Here is a 21,576-nt window from a genome sequence, read left to right as displayed (position 1 = left end):
GCACATCTAGAGCACGGCAGGAGAGGGAAAAAAACAGGGGTTGCTGGGTCAGAGCAGGGAGTTTGTCCAAGCAGGCTATGGTGAACCAGGAGAATTTTGCAGGGGTGAATGATAGTGTTCGGTTAACGCTGCTCCCAAGGTTGGGTGCACTGCAGTATAAACCTCCTCATGTCATGAGGCACCTCTGGCCTAATGTGCTCTGGAGAGCAGCAGGAGAAAGCTGGCCATATGAGAAACAGATTAATCGTTCTCCATCCATCTTCCCGTACTCTAGGCTTGGTTTCCACGAATGTTGGCTCTTCTGGGGCAATATCGTGTCGCTATTACATGGACATCAGCATCATAAATATGAGACCGGTGCTAGTCAAATCACTTAATACACTATTCATAGGTTCATGGACTTTAAGGCCAGGAGGGACCATTATGATCTAGTCTGACCACTTGAATAACACAGGTCATAGAATTTTACCCAGTAATCTGAGCTAGAGAAATTTTTTTAGAAAGACACCCAATCTTGATTTAAAGACTTCAAGTGATAGCAAATCCACCACATTCTTGGTTTGTTTTTCCAGTGTGTAATTTTTGTAAAATATGTGTACCTTATTTCTAGCTTCTGCCTTACTGGAAGGCAATCCTAACCCAGTGATGGGCATGGTAGAAGAACCTGATAGAACAGAGTGTCTGCTCTACTAAGACCCTTGATGGTTGATTTAATTTTCTACATTTGAATAGCCCTGGCTTCATTTTTTCCTCTCCCAGAAGTGTTGACCCAGCCGCACACCCAAAATCACTAGTTACTGTTGGAAACTTGGGCCCAAGTCTTTCTGATGACACGTTACCTTCTGGTTCCCTTAAAACTCTTCCTTAGTTTAGTAATGGCACAATTGCAAGGAAGAAGAGGTGACTTGTCATCAGCCAAAAAGAGGACAAGCGAGATTCTTGTTCACATACATAAGATGCCAGGGTTTTCTCAAGTTCATTATAGGTTAGGCATCAAAAGAGAGCCCATAATGATTGTAAGTTGTTTGGGGAAAGGACTACCTTTTTGTTCTGTGTTTATACAGCACGTACCACAACGGCGTCCCGGTCCATGGCTAAGGTTCCTCGGCACTGTCACAAATAAGTAAAAAATAATAACACATTTCATGAGGCTGTGCAAACTATATCCAGTTTAATCCCATCCTTCACGTCCCTGAACTTCAGTTGCTGCCCCATCTGCAAACTGGTGGTGATGGTGCTTACCAACTTTTGTAAGGCATTCGGTGGCCCTTAGATTTAAGGCATTATGTAAATGCAAAATATTATTATTTTTATTATTTATTATTAAGGCAGAATGGTAACAGCCATTATGATACACCTCACAGGCAGGCCAAAGCAATCTGTTAGCGTTTTGCTATGCCTGCAATGAACATGCATTATTTATGAAGTGAATGTGATAGTGTATCCGCTTTAATTAATTAGTTCATTTGTTTAACAAAACCCATGCATCCTAATCTCTGGGACCATGTATGGTTCCTTAGAGACCGTGCAAGGGCCAATGTCCCCCCAAAATAAATGGAGTTGACCATGGAATTGAGATGCCCTGCCCACACAACCAGACTTTGGCAAAAGCCAGGAATAAATAGATAGGCATTGCTGTATGGCTTGAAGGTCAAGAGACCCCAACTCTGATGTGTGCACTCCATGTCTCTATATAGGTAAATAGTTAATAGATGGGGTTTGAAAGTACATAACATGTGTCCTGGATTCCATAGTACTGATACAGCTTGTTGCAGGGCACTGCAAATGGCTTCCATTATGCAAACCTTTACATCAGCTCTTAAGTCAGTGGACCAGCTGAGTTTCCAGAGAGGAGGGTCCTCCCCTAAAAACTCTTTGACCTCAGACCTTTAAATCTGCAGACTGTAAGCAAGAGCTCATATTCTGTTAACTTCTCACCTCCCTTCTGCACCATGGAAAAGTCCTGGGGTTCATACTCTGGAAAAATACTCATTGTGGGTATTTTGCTTAACTATAAGGACTGAGTGCAAAACCCAATAGAGTAAAAACTTCAGAAACTCCCATACCAGAAAGCTGCTGCAAAGAACAAACAATATAGACCTCAGTGAAACCTCTGGCTTTAGCCTGTCTTTATGGTAGAATATAGGGGTCAGGAAAGAGCAGCTAATGTTGTGAGAAATGCAGGTGGTTTAAAAAAAATTGTGGAACAAAACCCTGCCCCATGATGGGTTTCATTTCATGCCCTCAGTTTCTGAGAAGTGGCAAGCTGAGTCATTCTGTGAGTTTAGCAGCTTCCAGGTGTCTCTGGCTTTCAGAAGTTTCCCCATTTTATTTTCAAGTCAAAAGGGGGAAAAAAATCTTCCCCATTAGAAATGTTGCATGTGACTAAATCTGGGAACTAGCAGGAGTGTGAGAGTCAGCAGTAAGAATGCAGCTCTTCTCCCAAGTACCTGGATAGAAATAAGCACTTGTGGGTCTAAGGAATTAAGGACCTTATAGCTTGATTAATTGGAGAGGGTTCAGATAAGAGCCATAGTAATGATTAAAGGATTGGAAAACATGCCTGCTAGTGATTGACTCAGGGAGCTCAAACTATTTAGCTTGACAAAGAGAAAGTAAGGGGTGACTTGATGGCTATTATTTACATGGCATACACACAGAGAAGTTACATAAAATACTCTTGCTGAAAGGTTACAAAGTAACACTACTTTATTTCTTAAAATTCAGAATAATACACACTAACCTAAAAACAGAGAGAGAAAACAGGTTGCTCCCTAAAACTGAGAGGCACAAGTCACCCTGCCTTACTATAGGCTCTCTGTCTGCAAACTGACTGCTGCTAGATCCAACTCATATGCTTTCCCACAGAGCTCCTTAGCCTGCAAGCAGAACTAGGAAACCCCCCTAAAATTTAGAGTGACATCTTACAGTTTTAACGCAGCTCTCACTACACCACAATCACAGTTTATAAGCACCTATATAGGAAACAGAAATCTGATCGTAGAGGGCTTCTTCCATCTAGCAGACAAAGGTATAACCAGATCCAGTGTCTGGAAATTGAAGCTGGACAAATCAAACTGGAAATGAGGTGCAGGTTTTTGACAGGGACGGTAATTATCCAGTTGGAACGGTTTACGAAGGGTTGTGGTAGATTCTCCATCATTGGCAATTTTTAAATCAAGATAGGCGGTTTTTCTAAAACATATGCTTTAATTCAAACAGACATGAGTGGATGGTAGGTGTTTATGCAGGAGGTCATGCTAGATCAGGGGTGGGCAAACTTTTTTGGCCTGAGGGCCACATCGGGGTTCCGAAACTGTATGGAGGGCCACGTAGGGAAGGCTGTGCCTCCCCAAACAGCCAGGCCCCTGCCCCCTCTCCGCCCCCTCCCACTTCCTGCCCCCTGACTGCCGCCCTCAGAATCCCCGACCCATCCAACATTCCCCTGCTCCTTGTCCCCTGACCTCCCCCTCTCGGGACCCCCCACCCCTAACCACCCCTTGGGACCCCACCCCCATCCAACCCCCCCTGCTCCCTGTCCCCTGACTGCCCCGACCCTTATCCACACCCCCGCCCCCGCCAGGCTCCCCCAGGACTCCCATGCCTAACCAACCCCCCCGTTCCCTGTCCCCTGACCGCACCCCCCACCCCCGAACCTCCGCCCCATCTAACCATTCCCTGTCCCCTGACTGCCCTCCGGGACCCTCTGCCCATTATCCAACCCCCCCACTCCCTGCCGCTCAGAGCAGCAGGACTGGCAGCCCCGCCGCCCAGAACGCTGGCGGCACGGCAAGCTGAGGCTGTGTGGTTGGGAGGACAGCAGGGGAGGGGCTGGGGACTAGCCTCCCCGGCCGGGAGCTCAAGAGCCGGGCAGGATGGTCCTGTGGGCTGTAGTTTGCTCACATCTGTGCTAGATGATCACAGTGGAGCTTCTGGCCTTTTAATCTATGCATGTATGTCTTCCGTGATGGAACAGAGAAATGGGCCCAACTTCTTCAGTATCCTGCTTGTAGTAGTGGCCTGTTATAGATGCTTCAAAGGAAGGCAAATTTCTTCAAGCATGAGAAAGGCCTTGTGGTTTTTAACCTAGGTAGTGCCTCTGTAGAGGCTGCTCTTATTCATGTGAATGTCTTTTCATTTTGTTAAATCTTGCTGAGCAGACTCCTCCTGATAAGCCACTTGGCATATTTTAAAAAGCCCTTTGCTGCATAAAATATGAGTGATGAGTGAAGAATGTCACAGGATTTGGGCTTGGTTTGAATAAGCATTCAGAAATGTAGCTGTTACCCAGGCTGTCCTGTAGCTACAAAATGGGACTGGGAATCTCATTGGTAACAGACTTGCTTGCAAGACATCCTGTACTTTCTGCCTTTGGTTGGTCTGGAAATAACTATGAGAACAAGCCTTCCATTGATGGAGTGGAATTTGTTTCTGACCTAGCTGTTTAACATGGAAATGCATAAGTTGCTGTGAAAAGGAAAGATAATGTAGGGGGAGCTGGGTGCTTAATATGGCCGTTTTTTAACCATAAAAAAGTTCAGTTTAGGTTTTGTTTGAGCTTCCCGTGGAGCTGGTTGAATACTAAAAAACCCCTGATACAATATTTTTTTTAAAGCCATGAAATAAGATTCATTATGATTCCTGTAGTCGTATAATTTGTGACTATTCCAAAAAAAGCCAAGTATCTGTGAATCCCAACAGCTTTGTGAAGTTCTGTGATGAGTCTTACTGTGTTTGTACCATTATTCATTATTTGTCATTTCTTTGTTTAAATGTTTGTCACCAAATCAAAGAGCAGAAACAATAGCTATGTGACTTAGGGTGACTTAGTCACAACACATTGAATAGCGAAAGTTCACAAATAGCCCACATGCTGAATATTGTTCATCCTGTATATTCAGCAAATGTTTACCAAGGGGACACTCTACGTTCCAGATCTTGCACAGACCTGAGTTTATTGTTGGCATATAACAACTCATCCTCATCATCATGTTCGTTGCCATGATCGCCCTCACGCTGGTTACATTTTGAAGACTCTGGTGGTGGTTGAATGGCTTGCTAATGAAAGGAGCTGGACTGACAGCAGCTCTGCAGACTGATGTTCTCTGTTCATTTGCAAAACTGATAAAGTGAGGGGAACAGCTGTGTCCATCCAGCGCCACTGATATACCTTTACCTTCATCTGGTGGACCCCACCCCTCTAGGGATGAGAAGGAGACTGTCTCCACTGCTGATTCAAATAACAGCAAAGGTTACTAATTAGCACTAATTGGGGTGGTAGTGTATATGATGTGAGCAACTAGTCAGTAGGGAGTGAACTGGAGCAGATAGATATCACAGAGCGTTTTGATCACTAATATGTTTTGAATTTAAACATTCCTATTTTTCTTTATAGCAGGCTAGGGTTAATCATAGAATCACAGAGCTGGAAGGGACCTCAAGAGGTCATCTAGTCCAGTCCCCTGCACTCAAGGCAGGACTAGTATTATCTAGACCATCCCTGACAGGTGTTTGTCTAACCTGCTCTTAAAAATCCCCAATGATGGCGATTCCACAACCTCCCTAGGCAATTTATTCCAGTGCTTAACCGCTCTGACAGTAAGGGTATGTCTTCACTACCCACTGGATCGGCGGGCAGCGATTGATCCAGTGGGGGTCGATTTATCACGTCTAGTCTAGACATGATAAATTGACCCCAGAGCTCTTTCCCGTAGACTCCTGTACTCCAGCGCCACGAGAGGCGCAGGCAGAGTCGACGGAGGAGTGGCAGCAGTCGACTCACTGCGGTGAAAGACACCATGGTTAGTTGATCTAAGTACGTCGACTTCAGCTACGTTATTCACGTAGCTGAAGTTGCGTAACTTAGATTGAGCCCCTCACACCCACCCCCCAGTGTAGACCAGGGCTTAGGAGTTTTTTCTTAATGTCCAACCTAAACCGCCTTTGCTGCAATTTAAGCCCATTGCTTCCTGTCCTATCCTCAGAGGTTAAGGAGAATAATTTTTCTCCCTCCTCCTTGTAACAACCTTTTATGTACTTGAAAACTGTTAGCATGTCCCCTCTCAGTCTTCTCTTCTCCAGACTAAACAAACCCAATTTTTTCAGTCTTCCATCAGAGGTCATGTTTTCGAGACTCATGTGTTCGAGAATCATGTTTGCTGCTTTTCTCTGGACTTTCTCCAATTTGTTCACATCCTCCTTGAAATGTGGCGCCCAGAACTGGACACAATACTCCAGTTGAGGCCTAATCAGTGTGGAGTAGAGTGGAAGAATTACTTCTCATGTCTTTCTTACAATACCCCTGCTAATACATCCCAGAATGATGTTTGCTTTTTTTGCAACAGTGTTACACTGTTGACTCATATTTACCTTGTGATCCACTCTGACCCCCAGATCCCTTTCCGCAGTACTCCTTCCTAGGCAGTCATTTCCCATTTTGTGTGTGTGTGCAACTGATTGTTCCTTCCTAAGTGGAGTACTTTGCATTTGTCCTTATTGAATTTCATCCTACTGATTTCAGACCATTTCTCTAGTTTGTCCAGATCATTTTGAATTTTAATCCTATCCTCCAAAGCACTTGCAACCCCTCCCAGCTTGGTATCGTCCGCAGACTTTATAAGTGTACTCAAGCAAATGAGATCATGGACAGGAAGTGCCTCTTTTGGTCTTGAAAATAAAGTTTGTTACACAGGCTGTAGCTAGTGCAGGGTCTGAGCTTGAGCATGTCTTTCAAACTCGCTCCGTTCTGCTACTCCGACACCTTGTAGAGAATCTGTGCGTAAGGCAGGAGGCAGAATCTAGTGGTTAGAGACGGGGACCAGGAATCGGGAGACCACCGTTCCAGTCCTGATTCTATCACTGACTTGTGTGATTTTGGACAAGTCCCTTCACTTTACCTGTACCTTGGTTTCAATATCTGTAAAAATAGGGATAAAAGAAAATTTTACCTAACTTTGCGATGGGGTTTAAGATCCTTGGATGGAAAGAAGATCTATAAATGCCAAAGGGTGTTGTAATCTTTACAGACACCGTGTTACTGTCTGCTGGCTGCCTCCAGAATCGCACCGTCTCAGTGCAGCAACAGGCTTCACGGAACACTAATCCCCTGTATCTTCTTTTTAATAAAGCCTGGTGTTAACTTGCTGCCTTTGGCTAGAAGCACGCATCTTTCTACCTGACAGCTTTACGTTCATATGTTGAGGGTGAGTGGCGGGAACTGACAGGAGCTAAAGGAAATCCAGGGCTGCAGGTGCTTCCCCATCCATTACACTGTCCAATTGCTTCAGGGTTATCATGGGGGAACTCTTATTGATGGGTGGGGATGGGGGGATGTTGTCACAGTGCGTTCTGGGGTCTCATTATCCCTTAGAATTTAGGCCAATAAGTTCTTATTTCCCACACTATGACAGGCCTCTGACAATTCTTAATGGTGCCTTTATTTTAGAAGCCACCGCTACCATGGCAACACAATACTTTTGATGGCAGGAATTTCATTTGCCTGGGCCGATGATTTACTCTCAGGGAGTTGGGACTGGGTTTTTTATTGCTGCAGCCTTATGAAGGATTTGAGGGGGCAAAGTTCTGGGAAGGATCAGCAAAGCGGCTGAGTGAAGCGAAAGACAAATATGCAGATTGATTTTAGACCATAAGTTACATCTGTTTCTCTTGTTGAAGGGAAAGAGTCTGAAGGATGCAGCTCCTCTCTGGAGACCTCCATGGCTTGGAGTTTAGTCCTGTATTGTTTGTGAGCTTACCACTTTGTTCGGTGCCTTACAAATAATTAGAGTTGGAAAAAAATGTTCTTTCACGCTTTTTTGTTTTTGCGGCTGAACAGCAGCTTTTTGGCAAAATGGAAATTTGGGTAAAAAAATGTCCATATTTTTAAAAAGAATGCATTTGGGTTTTCACCAATGAAAGCCAAAATGTTTTGGTTTAAAACCAAAATGTAGAAGAAAAATGTTGAAAATTAAAAAATGTATTCTCATTTAATTTTTTCCTGGGGAAAAATATTTCCTGGTCAATTATACAAATAATTAATATTAAGAGATTTTTCTCATCATTTGTGTGTAGCAATTCTCATGATGTGTTAAGCACTTTCCATGGATTGTAAGAAGGGATTGTCACTGTCTTGTGAAGTTCACAGTCCTAAAGAGGAAGGAAAAATCCTTGACCTTGTCCACTAATTTAAAAATAAAAAGCTTTGAAAATCTTTGCAAATCTGAATAGATGCACTGATTTCCATTCACTGGTTCATGGGATTGTATTATTCATTACCCATCTTTCTTTTTAACAAGAAGCAAGTACTGGTGAAAAATATCACAAATGTTCACATCAATGTGTATTCCTCCAGATGTATAGCATGCATTTGTAGCAGAGGCGCATAATTGATTGCTGATTGTCTGTTGTTCTTCAGTTTTAAATTTTTTTAAATCTGATTAGGATGTTTAAACAAAACCATGTAACTGAAGTGATCCATGAAACGATATGAATAATAAATATTCATATGGACTCAGAGGGTGAAAACTATTTGTTGAGGTTATTTGGCAAATAGTTATAGATAACAGCATTTGCCATCATCCCCACTGTTTCGTGAATGAGTCCTTACCCTTCTCATTAATAGATTATATCTCCCTCAATATTTCTCTCTCCTTTCACCCCATATCCACCCACCCATCCACCACTGGGGAACATCCTCTGAATATAAATCTACAAGCTTATACCCACAGTCTGCAATGCACAGAAAGCTTTACATACATTCTATCGCTTTGTCATACTCACCATGCAGAAAATCAGATCCTTAGTTGAAAAGAAAGTGGTGATGTCGCTGGATCATTTATCAGATACTGCTATTCACAGATTTGCAGGCTAGAAAACCTCATGGAAGTTATGAGATCAGTTTCTCATCTTCTGTGAATAATACTTGTGCCTCTGTAATTGAATTACCCTAAGAAATTGCACTTTCTGTAGTTTACGGACAAGTAAACTATATCCATCTTGCATGCCGGCTGAATAATAGGCAGACGTCAGGAAATAATGTATATGTCTCTGTGATTATATGCTTCCATTCGGTGAAAATGGCTTGCTCGAGTAATTATTTCTTGAGGCAGGAGCACAACTAATTTAAAAACAGAATTGTTAAAGTAATCTAGATCTCTTCAAGTTTGCTCCTTCACAAACAGTTGGATATGGAATGGGGAGATAAAATGCCACATATTCTTGCCTTTATGTCCATTGGGTTCCATGGGCCAGATTTTCAAAAGTGCTTGGCACCCACAATCGAGGCCAGATTTCTTTTTTAGAAAAAGTCTCAGCATATTGAGTGTTGAACACACAAGAAAATCTGGCAACAAATATTACAATGGGAGCAGCTGTGTGCTAAGCGCTTTTCAAAATCTGGCCCAAAGTGCTTGAGCTGGAGAACTGCTTAGGTTTAAAAAACAAAGTCAACCTTGAAACCATGTGTAGGACCATGGCTCTCTATTATCATTCAGAGACTCAAGTCTCAGAATAGAAAGACACATACAAAGAAGATAAAAATGGTTCAAACACATTGCCCATAACTTTCCACATTCTGACACCCAGATATGACAAAGAAGCCTTTAACATATTCAGCAAAGGCTAGAAAACTAGAATGCTGCGGGGGGGACAAGTGTCCTTTGACCATTTGTTTGAATAAAACTTGCATATTTATTTCAGTGTCTGTATCCGTTACGTGTTTATTCATTTCTGTAAATATTGGTATCAGTTATTTTTGTGTGTTTGCGCACAAGATCATGTGTGGAAGGTCAATATCATGAGTACTTGTGTAAATATGCATTCATGAAACACTTCATGCTGCAAGCATTTTGTATGTCCAACTTGAAGCTGACTTCAATGCAACACTGTATATATTCAGTAGTCACAATGACTTAAGCTCTCTTCCAGTTTACAAAAGCTCGCCATTAAACCAGAGAGCAGCAACAATCCCATGTGATGTAGTTTACCATTCACTACAGCAGAAACGGTGGATACTCAAAGCAGCAGTGCCAGTGAATACTTTGCAAGCAGTCCGTTGGTTGGACTATGTTGCCATAAAACATTGGTTAAATAATTTCAGGGACTGAAAAAAATTGATAATTGAGCTGAAAAAAATGCTAGTGAAGATGATGATGATGATTTGTCACTATGGGTCTGAGGCCCATATAAACACCTAGATAGAGAAGGGCATGGTAGAAGTGGTGAAGACAAGAATAGAAGTGAGATTTCATTGGCACAACAAGCTGTACTAGTGTTGGCAGAGACAATAATGATGAAGATGAGGCTTGTGGTGGTGACAATGGAGATGGACATTTTCCTCCAGGTAGCAGAGCTGAGGGCGAACACAGTGGTAATAAAGATGAAGCTAAGCCTCGTGGTGGTGGTGATGAAGATAAGAATAGTGGTGATTACAGTGAAGGTCACCAAGTCAGTGCAGTCAGGAAGGAGGGTGAGGGGGCAGAAGAAATGTGGAATTGAGTGCATATTTTTGTTGTAAGAATCTGTTTTCTTTTATGCTTTTGTTGACTTCTAAGGAACTGCTGTTGGAGTTTTATAGGGAGAACCGCTCCCCTGCAAACCTGCCTCTTGCTCATCTTAAGTCTAAGAAAATCTTGAACTGATGGGAAATTTGCATTATTTGCAGCTAACAACTAAGAGAAATCTTTTCTCTAGGGCTTCAGAAAATAGGATCTTTCAGTCAGAGAAAAACACATGACCTGGAGTTCAGAGTACATGGGCTACGAATGCAAAACCTTGCACCCAGCCTGCTGAGTTAGCATCTGTCATGGTCTCTGGGCAGGCTACCCCTGCTGAGGCCCTTTTCCAGTCCCAAGTGTACCCCTTTCAAGTGACAGATCTGTGACTCTGCTTCTCTTTGGGGTGGAATCTCTTCCTCCAACTGGTCTCTGACTGGTAGAGCCCTGCACAGATACAAAATTTGTATCTACATCCTATCCGCAAATATGGTCCGTGGATATCTGCAGATTTGCAGGACTCTACTGAATTGCTCTCCAAATTGCACCTTCCTGGCTTCCAACCATGTTATGTAGCAGGCCCAATGGGCTTGGCACCTGCAGAGTTTTCCTTTGGGTCCCTATTGACAGTATCAGTTTGAAGTGAGACAGAAGCAGCTTCTGCAAAACAAAGCATGATTTATCTTTTCTAAAGGTATACAGCACTGTGGGAAATGGATTTAAAATAAGAGAATGGTGTGCATATAATCTTATCTAGGATTGGCATTCCCCTCAAGCCCTCTAGATAGACATGACAGCCTGGGAGTTCTCCATTCCCTTGGGGACCAAGTTATAGCTGGTTTGCTGCATACCCTTGACTCTCAGTCAGGCCTGGTTTACAACTAAAACTGGGCTAGGACCTGGCTAAGTCGCTCAGAATGGTGAATTTTTCACACTCTCCACACCCCGTGAGATCTAGTTAAGCCCTCCGAGGCCCCTATGTGGACACTGGTAAACTGAAGGAAGAATTCTTCCATTGACCTAGCTACTGCCTCTTGAGGGGGTGGATTGACTACAGCAACGGAAAAATCCCCTCCTGTTGCTGTGGCAAGTGTCCATGCTACCGCACTACAGTGGTGTCGCGGCAGCCATGCACCTGCAGCACCTAGAGCGTAGATTTAGCCTCAGTCTCTGTGTCATCTTGCAGCAGCTGACACCACTCAGCAAGGGGCAGTCTTTTACCATTTGATCTCCCACTTCTCAGCTTTGACAAAACTGCCCTGGTTGGGGCTGATGAGCCCCTCTTCATGGCTATAAACTTGGTTATTCTGCTTGAGGGGATGCTTCTTATCTGGGCCTTGTTTTCCCTTCACTGACTGATTTCTTTAATAGTCCTTTCGACCTAACTCTGTGCATTCAGGCAGGGTAATATCACACTGAGAGGCACATGATATTTATAAAAAATAATACAAATATTTCCTTCCACTCCACAACTTCATGGGATAAAGCCACTTGGCTGGTATCATTTCAGGGGACAGTCTAGAGAGGGTTAGGAAAGATACATCAATAGTTTAATGGTTAAATGGCTCAGTTAATTTGTATTTAAGTGCTTCAGCAGTTTGTGAGGTTTAAAATAATGATCAGAACATGAGCCTAAGTGAGAACTGACTTTGACCACATTGCCCCCTCTGAGGAGGTGCTGTTACACTTCAGCAATACACATCTTAGAAGCACCAGAGAACTCCAGACACATTTGTCAAACTTCAACCTCCACTTTACTTGCATACCCCAAAAGTTTAGAGACGAGTCTGAGTTTCTGTTGTGCACTATAAAGCTTTGGAATGAGGTAAGGACCTTGCAGTTTTGTAGAATTTACTGATTTCCTAAGTTTCAAAGTTTTCTGACCAACTTCAGGCCATTTTAGTATCTAGACAAGAATCATGGGAGTCACTAGACGGGGCACTGTCAGCTTCAAATCTCGTCGATTTAAAATGAATAAATGGTGTAATCTGGTATTACATCTGCCCTCGAGTCAGCCTGTCAATTTTGGGGGAGGCTTAACCATGTTTTCTCCTATGCAAAGTGTTTTGTCTCTTTTCTCTGTTGTTGTGTGTAAGGCTAACACAAAGAGAGGGAACATACTGTAGTAGAACTGTCTATGTCAAGAGCTGTGTCAAGTGCACAAAGCAAACAGACTGAAAAATAGAGATGATTTTCCTTCTGATCTCTTTCAGCTCTAATAATTGTAGGTGTCATTTGCAATAAGAGTTGGTAAAATATTTTCAGGGTGGTTTTTAAGATGGCTGTGTCTCTTTAAATATTTAAACTGCTTGAAGGGGAGGACTTTATCCAATAGCCTAGTAGTGGTAGCCTACTAGAAGTAATTAATTACAATAATATAATTTTTAGAATTTGACATAAAAATATACAATATACTTTGAGTAGGAGGAAGAGAGATACGTTGATGGCTTTTCAGATAAACGAAAGTTTGAGTGTACGCGTGTGTGTGGTTGGCTGGCTGTGTTGGAGACAGTCAAGGTGGCAATTCTGGATGGCAGGAGAAGAGAAGGTTGTTGCGCTAAGAGGTGAGATGAAGGGATGGAAAGGAGGTGAGAGAGGAGAAGGAGTAAAGAGAAACCATGTCCACAAGGATAGCAGCAGCATCTCCATAGAAAGAAAAGGAGGACTTGTGGCACCTTAGAGACTAACCAATTTATTAGAGCATAAGCTTTCGTGAGCTACAGCTCACTTCCTCAGATGCATATCGTGGAAACTGCAGCAGGCTTTATATATACACAGAGAATATGAAACAATACCTATTCCCACCCCACTGTCCTGCTGGTAATAGCTTATCTAAAGTGATTTCCAGCACAAATCCAGGTTTTCTCACCCTCCACCCCCCCCCACAAATTCACTCTCCTGCTGGTGATAGCCCATCCAAAGTGACAACTCTTTACACAATGTGCATGACAATCAAGCTGGGCTATTTCCTGCATAAATCCAGGTTCTCACATCCCCCCACCCCCATACACACAGAAACTCACTCTCCTGCTGGTAATAGCTCATCCAAACTGACCACTCTTCAAGTTAAAATCCAAGTTAAACCAGAACATCTGGGGGGGTGGGGGTAGGAAAAAACAAGAGGAAACAGGCTACCTTGCATAATGACTTAGCCACTCCAAGTCTCTATTTAAGCCTAAATTAATAGTATCCAATTTGCAAATGAATTCCAATTCAGCAGTTTCTCGCTGGAGTCTGGATTTGAAGTTTTTTTGTTTTAAGATAGCGACCTTCATGTCTGTGATCGCGTGACCAGAGAGATTGAAGTGTTCTCCGACTGGTTTATGAATGTTACAATTCTTGACATCTGATTTGTCAAACTTCCTGAAAAAGCACAAGATCAAATCCGCACAGACACACCCCTGGAACCCCGACCTGGGATATTCTATCTACTACCCAAGATCCATAAACCTGGAAATCCTGGGCGCCCCATCATCTCAGGCATTGGCACCCTGACAGCAGGATTGTCTGGCTATGTAGACTCCCTCCTCAGGCCCTACGCTACCAGCACTCCCAGCTACCTTCGAGACACCACTGACTTCCTGAGGAAACTACAATCCATCGGTGATCTTCCTGATAACACCATCCTGGCCACTATGGATGTAGAAGCCCTCTACACCAACATTCCACACAAAGATGGACTACAAGCCGTCAAGAACACTATCCCCGATAATGTCACGGCTAACCTGGTGGCTGAACTTTGTGACTTTGTCCTTACCCATAACTACTTCACATTTGGGGACAATGTATACCTTCAGATCAGCGGCACTGCTATGGGTACCCGCATGGCCCCACAGTATGCCAACATTTTTATGGCTGATTTAGAACAACGCTTCCTCAGCTCTCGTCCCCTAAAGCCCCTACTCTACTTGCGCTATATTGATGACATCTTCATCATCTGGACCCATGGAAAAGAAGCCCTTGAGGAATTCCACCATGATTTCAACAATTTCCATCCCACCACCAACCTCAGCCTGGTCCAGTCCACACAAGAGATCCACTTCCTGGACACTACAGTGCTAATAAACAATGGTCACATAAACACCACCCTATACCGGAAACCTACTGACCGCTATTCCTACCTGCATGCCTCCAGCTTTCACCCTGACCACACCACACGATCCATCGTCTACAGCCAAGCTCTGCGATACAACCGCATTTGCTCCAACCCCTCAGACAGAGACAAACACCTACAAGATCTCTGTCAAGCTTTCTTACAACTACAATACCCACCTGCAGAAGTAAAGAAACAGATTGATAGAGCCAGAAGAGTTCCCAGAAGTTACCTACTACAGGACAGGCCTAACAAAGAAAATAACAGAACGCCACTAGCCGTCACCTTCAGCCCCCAACTAAAACCCCTCCAACGCATTATTAAGGATCTACAACCTATCCTAAAGGATGACCCAACACTCTCACAAATCTTGGGAGACAGGCCAGTCCTTGCCTACAGACAGCCCCGCAACCTGAAGCAAATACTCACCAACAACCACATACCACACAACAGAACCACTAACCCAGGAACTTATCCTTGCAACAAAGCCCGTTGCCAACTGTGCCCACATATCTATTCAGGGGACACCATCACAGGGCCTAATAACATCAGCCACACTATCAGAGGCTCGTTCACCTGCACATCCACCAATGTGATATATGCCATCATGTGCCAGCAATGCCCCTCTGCCATGTACATTGGTCAAACTGGACAGTCTCTACGTAAAAGAATAAATGGACACAAATCAGATGTCAAGAATTGTAACATTCATAAACCAGTCGGAGAACACTTCAATCTCTCTGGTCACGCGATCACAGACATGAAGGTCGCTATCTTAAAACAAAAAAACTTCAAATCCAGACTCCAGCGAGAAACTGCTGAATTGGAATTCATTTGCAAATTGGATACTATTAATTTAGGCTTAAATAGAGACTTGGAGTGGCTAAGTCATTATGCAAGGTAGCCTGTTTCCTCTTGTTTTGTCCTACCCCCCCCCCCAGATGTTCTGGTTTAACTTGGATTTTAACTTGAAGAGTGGTCAGTTTGGATGAGCTATTACCAGCAGGAGAGTGAGTTTCTGTGTGTATGGGGGTGGGGGGATGTGAGAACCTGGATTTATGCAGGAAATAGCCCAGCTTGATTGTCATGCACATTGTGTAAAGAGTTGTCACTTTGGATGGGCTATCACCAGCAGGAGAGTGAATTTGTGTGGGGGGGTGGAGGGTGAGAAAACCTGGATTTGTGCTGGAAATCACTTTAGATAAGCTATTACCAGCAGGACAGTGGGGTGGGAATAGGTATTGTTTCATATTCTCTGTGTATATATAAAGCCTGCTGCAGTTTCCACGATATGCATCTGAGGAAGTGAGCTGTAGCTCACGAAAGCTTATGCTCTAATAAATTGGTTAGTCTCTAAGGTGCCACAAGTCCTCCTTTTCTTTTTGCGAATACAGACTAACTCGGCTGCTACTCTGAAACATCTCCATAGAGAGTTTTAAGTATCAATACAACAATTTTGAACTGGATCCTGAAGCAAATGAAAGCCGTTGGACATCTTTGGGCAGCATGTGGCATGATATGTTCTCACCTGTTGATTTCCCTTTACTTATTGCTGACAAGGAATTCTCCATAAATGTGAAGCTTTGTAACTTGGAAGAAGGGCACTGGTGCTGCTGGCCAGACCAGGCACAATCCAGGATTGTAGGTCGCAGCTGTTTGGGGGGATAATACAAACCTCATGTGGTGCTTGGCACAATATTTTGGCAGTTTGGAAGCAAACAGTGACATCTTGTGGATTCAGTTTGTAACTCTCCCTATGAAATTCAGTTCCACTGACCACTTCCCTCCCTGACCATTTTCAGTACCGCTGGGGTACTGGCAGGGGGAGGGGGAATCACTGTATTAACTAGACATAATGGCAGTAGATTAGGGAACACAGCAGTTCAAGGCACACTGAGCTGGAATGAATGCATCCCCTTAAACATTGGAGAAAGACGCGCTAAGTATGCAGAGAGAGGAGAGCCTTATATGAGCTACAGCAGTGGTTCCCAAACTGGGGTTCGTGAAATGTTACAAGGAGTTCTCAAGGAAAAAATTCCCTAATGGCGGAGAAAGCTGTCCCTAGGGACCCCGGGCAGCACGGTGCCAGCAGCCCGGAGCCCCTGGACTTCCAAGAACTAAGCAAATCAAAGCAAGCATATCTATCACACTGAAGAGATTTAAACTTCAAGACTCCTTTTCAGAAATGGCAAGGAAGGTAGATATTTTTTGCTGTTTTTAAAATTAAATAGGCAGCTAGTATTGTTTTAAAAATTATTATGAAGAACAAGTTTGATTTGTTGTAACATGCGTTTTTTGCCCGGACTGCTCAAGACTTGAATGCTTGTGTTTGAGTTGGCTTCTTAAATACCTTCATGCTGTTTCACATCTGATACTCCTTGATGAAACACAGGAGCCTTGCCTTATAACAGGCTTATTCAAAGTGATACAAGCTACGAAAGTGAGATCTTGGAAGAGTGTTGCCGTTTTCATAATGTAATAAAAATACATAAAAATGATTAATAATAATTAATAAATAGTGTGTAATAAGCATGTGTTTTATATTTCCAAGATCACTGCTTTTATAATTTATACTCAGGTAAAGGAGAAAATTCCTGGAAATAATCATTTTAAGGAGGGGGTTCGCGAGACTTGACATTTTAGTGAAAGGGGTTCACAGGTTGTTAAAGTTTGGGAACCACTGAGCTACAGTGAGAACTAGCACGGCTCTCAGGCTCAGAGATGGCTCTGACCTTAGGTTTGGAATGAATAATTCCTTTAGAATTGGAGCAAGTCCCCATCTGGTATCTAGAATTTGTTGTGATAATGCCTTCCCCTTACATTGACCAGTGTGCTGTACACCTGTACCGTTAGGCCCCAATGACATTTCTTGGGAGTGTTTTTAATTTGCAAAAAATAATGCACAGTGCTTGTTAGAGGATTTTTAATGAGGAATCCAAGTCAAGATTTGAATGCTAAGCCCTACAAAACCAGTCAGACATAGCCCAATGGCTTCCCCTTCAAAGATCATCTGCAAGGCTGCTATTGAATGTTTTTAAATCCCTAGGAAAAGGTTACTATGTGAGACTCTTAGGTTTCAGTCCATTAGGGACACTTTTGCATTTCAAGTATGTTACACATCCCTGGTTCCCTTTAGGTTTTGGTGTTTGACCCCAAGAAAGTGAAGCCACACCCCTGGATTTTTGTGGTTGTTGAAAATACACAGTTTCACACAGACTCCACCAACACTGTACATCAGCCTGTATTTCCTACAGACTTAATCTCAGTATTACTTGAGTCTAAGCTCTGGAGTTTTTGCTTGTGACTTGGCCCTGAGTTTGCAAACATTCCAGCAAGTCTCAGGTTAGTAAGAAACCAGGATCGCTATTGAGTATTGAATTTTGTTCCACTGTCTATTTTCTCATGTTTTACTGAGCACAGCCCCACAACTGGAGTGGAACATTTTGCACTGTGCTGGTTTCACAGGGCTAGATCATGTTTGCACACAGCCCATCGTAAATGGTGATGCGTAGGTGTTCCACCCTATGAGAAACACAAGAGGAGCACATAACTGTTGGTGGAGTTCCCTATTTGCTCTGCAACAGGAAGTAATTTGCAGTACTCTTTTGCGGCTTACCTTTTGAGCGGAGGGATGCATGGCTTTGCTCTTCCCACCCATTTGGGGGAGGGGAGCATCCGCTAGGGAAACGTCATGGTTGGGAGGAATGATCCAGGTGGCTGTAATGCAGGTTGCACAAAGAGGGGGAGTCCTAGTACACCTCCCTCACCCCCCACCCCCATCCCGTGGTCACATAAGGCCAAGGCACGATTTAGCAACTTAAGGCAAGATATGATGCTGGTCTCTTACTTGCAAACCTAAGGCCTGGTCTATACACATGTGCACCTGTAGACGTTATTTGGATCAGTATAATTAGACTGCGGCAACTCTGTGTGGACACTGTTATATTGATAAGAGTGAGTGTCCGCACAATGAGACCTGCAGTCGTTTAACTAAAATACTTTTCAAACTAATCCAGTGAAATCAGTGCACGCACTGTGTAGACAAGTACTAACTCTGTGTAGTTTAATTCTTTACCTTTTTTCTTTAGGTGAGTGAAGCAGCTGGACCATCCAGATCTCTAACTGCTTATGTCTTTCTGTCTTTTTCTGCAGCAGCCAGCAGAGTAGCCAACAAAGCAGCCATGATGACGATTCATCCCGATTCCTGAGTCCCCGAATGCGTGACGAAAGGTAGGCCTGTCCAGCAGTGGGGAATTGGGGAGATGACGGTAATCTTGATCAGCCTGAACGTGGGTATTGGTTTGTGCTGTTTGTTTATTATCAGGCAAATTATGGCTCATATTTTAGGTATAAAACTGTTTTCATGAATGATGTTAACAAGTAACACCCCCAACCCCTATCCCCTAAAGCCCTGCAGTCCTAGTGAGGAACTTGCACCAAGAATGCATCATTTGTATTCTCTGCAAACACTTCTCACCATTGCAGATAAAGTGAATGTTGGGTATTAGTGTATACTTTGCTTTGGGATGTTGTCAGTTTAAACCTAAAACTGGAAAACCTAATTATAGTGGAAACACAGAAGGAGGAACCTGCAATCAGAGGTAATAAGATGAAATCAAGTAACACATCAAATGTAGATAATGTTTGTAAACACAAGTGACACCATTAGTACAGGATGCACACTAGGTGAAGGTAGCCTTGCAAACACAGGTAACAGTACGTATAACAAGGCACATGCAGCAAGCAACACTTATATAAATGCAGGTTATGTTACAGTCACAGAAAATATTGAACAGATCCTCTTACCGTAGCAAATGTTGATAATATTGATATCTGATCAGTTACTGATAATACATGAATGTGACTGAGTACTGCTGCATAGCAGGGAATCTGGAGATATCTGGAACATTGCACAGCATATAAGAAGATAAAGAAAGCAAAACTCTAAATGGGTAGAAGAGTTTGGATAGTTCATGGATGGGACGTGCCATTATGGGTAGTATATGTGTTTGACAGTGAACAGTTGTTTATGTGGCTCCTGGAGTCTGAACACCAAGATGTTTGATGGGTCAAGAGTGAGATAATGGAAAAAAGAATAATGTGTTGGAAAATCAGATGTTAAGTAGGAGGAATGTCTGTGAAAGGAGGAAGGAGATACCTGTCAGTGTAAGGAAGAGAACAGTCCGTCATGGTCTAGTTTCTCTGTGTGGCTTGACAAGGATTGTCATCGTGGATTGAGTATTGTGGTTGCTATATGTTGTTTTACATGGGTTGCTTTTCTGTCTAAAATGCAAATTGCTCTCACATAGCTTTAAAGAGGTTGTGAGAAGTGTGTAGTTGAGTGCCTAAACCTAATGGGTATATCTACGCAGCAATTAAACACCCCTGGCCATGGTCAACTGACTCGGGCTTGTAGGGCTTGGACCGCTGGGCTGTTCAGGCTCTGGACCCTAAGATCTGGGATTTTGTGGTGGGAGGGTCCCAGAGCCTGGGCTCCAGCCTGAGTCCAAACGTCTGCATGGCAATTTTTAGCCCTGCAGCCCGAGACCCAGGAGCCTGAGTCAGCTCAGCCAGGCCGTGCTGCAGGTCTTTTATTCCAGTGTAGTCATACCCTAAGAGGCATAGGGGCTCGTAGGACAGGGCATGGAGCTAGGAGTGAGGAGACCTGCATTCTGTTCCCAGCTGCGACCTTGGGCAAGTCATTATTTGTGCCTTAGTTTCCCCATGTGAAACATTGGGATGATGATATTTATCATCCTCTGTAAAGCACTGTGAGATTCTTGGGTGAGGACCACCACAAAAGTGTAAAGTAATGCCTTTAAGTGGGTTTCCTTGGGTAAATTATCCAATAGGGTATCACTGGAGGTGTGGCAAGAGCTGGACAGTAGAGATTGATGGGCTGTTTTTACCTGGAGGCTCATCTTTATCTGCTATATCCAGCAAAACTGAGCACAAGAAGAGGTAAGAGGCATCCTGAGCCATTTGCCAGTCTCCTTGATTCCATGTTGCTGTTCAAAACCTTTCTGTCCCATTCTAGTGAGGTGAATGAATTGGCTCAAAAAATACAGCACTGCACCTCAAGAGTCCAAAGTGCTGTAAAAATATTGGCTAATTAATCTTTCTAATACCCTGCAGTAGGTAATTGCCATTTCCTAATTTTATGTTTTGGGAAACTGAGGCACAGGAGTGTAAATGACTTGCACAGGGCCATGCAATGTGGCAGTGGAAGGATTAGAACTCCTGAGATCCTCACTCCCAGTTACTTACGTGCCTGATGTTCATTTATACTCAAGCCCCCTTACCTGACAAATCATAAATGATGTGTCATTACCAGACTGTTACTGGTCCAGTGTAAACTCAGGGTGTACACACTGAGGTTCAGCTTCACCTAGTCTTTGGGTTTATCTACTTTTGGATGTGCATAGTTCTAGTCAATATGTAAGGTGCTTTTCCCCTTGCCTAGCAGCACTGGTGTTGTGAGCACTGGGAAGAAACCCACGGGCACAGGTGTTGCTTTTGGAAACGGAACTGTTTTTCCCATGTGCTTTGCAAGTCAAAACTATGAAGTTACCTTCCCCACATTTATCTTCCAAACCTTTACCCAAACAAAACACCGTTGCCGATTGATCATTAGCTTCTTCTTCTGCTTAATAAACACCCAACTGAATTTGTACCAGATTCCTCTGCAAGGCTAGTGTTGAGACTAGGGCCATGTGTACACTACAGGACTACAGTGGCACAGTTATGCCACTGTAATACCCTAATATAGACACTCCTACAGCAACAGAAGGGGATTTTCCATCACACCAGACAATCCACCTCCCCAAGCGGCAGTAGCTAGCTCGATGGAAAAATTCTTCTGCCAACCTAGTCATATCTATACTGGGTTAGGTCGGCATAACGATGGCTCTCAGAGGTGTGAATTTTTCACACTCGAGTGCCATATGTATATCAACCTAATTTTAAGTGTAGACCAGGCCTAGTTTGTGATTG

General features: G+C 43.3%; 1 protein-coding gene across 4 annotated transcripts in view; it reads left to right on the top strand.

The window, feature by feature from the left end:
• GRAMD1B (GRAM domain containing 1B) overlaps positions 1 to 21,576 on the top strand; it is a 226,579-nt gene that overhangs the window by 77,131 nt on the left and 127,872 nt on the right. For 3 of the 4 annotated variants that reach the window (XM_084611625.1, XM_084611624.1, XM_084611628.1), the window contains exon 2: positions 18,736 to 18,813. In XM_084611625.1, the coding sequence (XP_084467751.1) occupies positions 18,736 to 18,813 (78 nt within the window). Of the gene's footprint in view, positions 1 to 12,153; positions 12,316 to 18,735; positions 18,814 to 21,576 lie in introns of those variants that run through there. The other variant, XM_084611626.1, reaches the window with a different exon arrangement.

The sequence above is a fragment of the Lepidochelys olivacea genome, assembly GCF_965140295.1.
Source record: "Lepidochelys olivacea isolate rLepOli2 genome assembly, chromosome: 22".
Classification (NCBI taxonomy): Eukaryota; Metazoa; Chordata; order Testudines; family Cheloniidae; genus Lepidochelys; species Lepidochelys olivacea.
The sequence above is the reverse complement of the archived record's forward strand: the minus strand, read 5'-3'. Positions and strand labels throughout refer to the sequence as shown.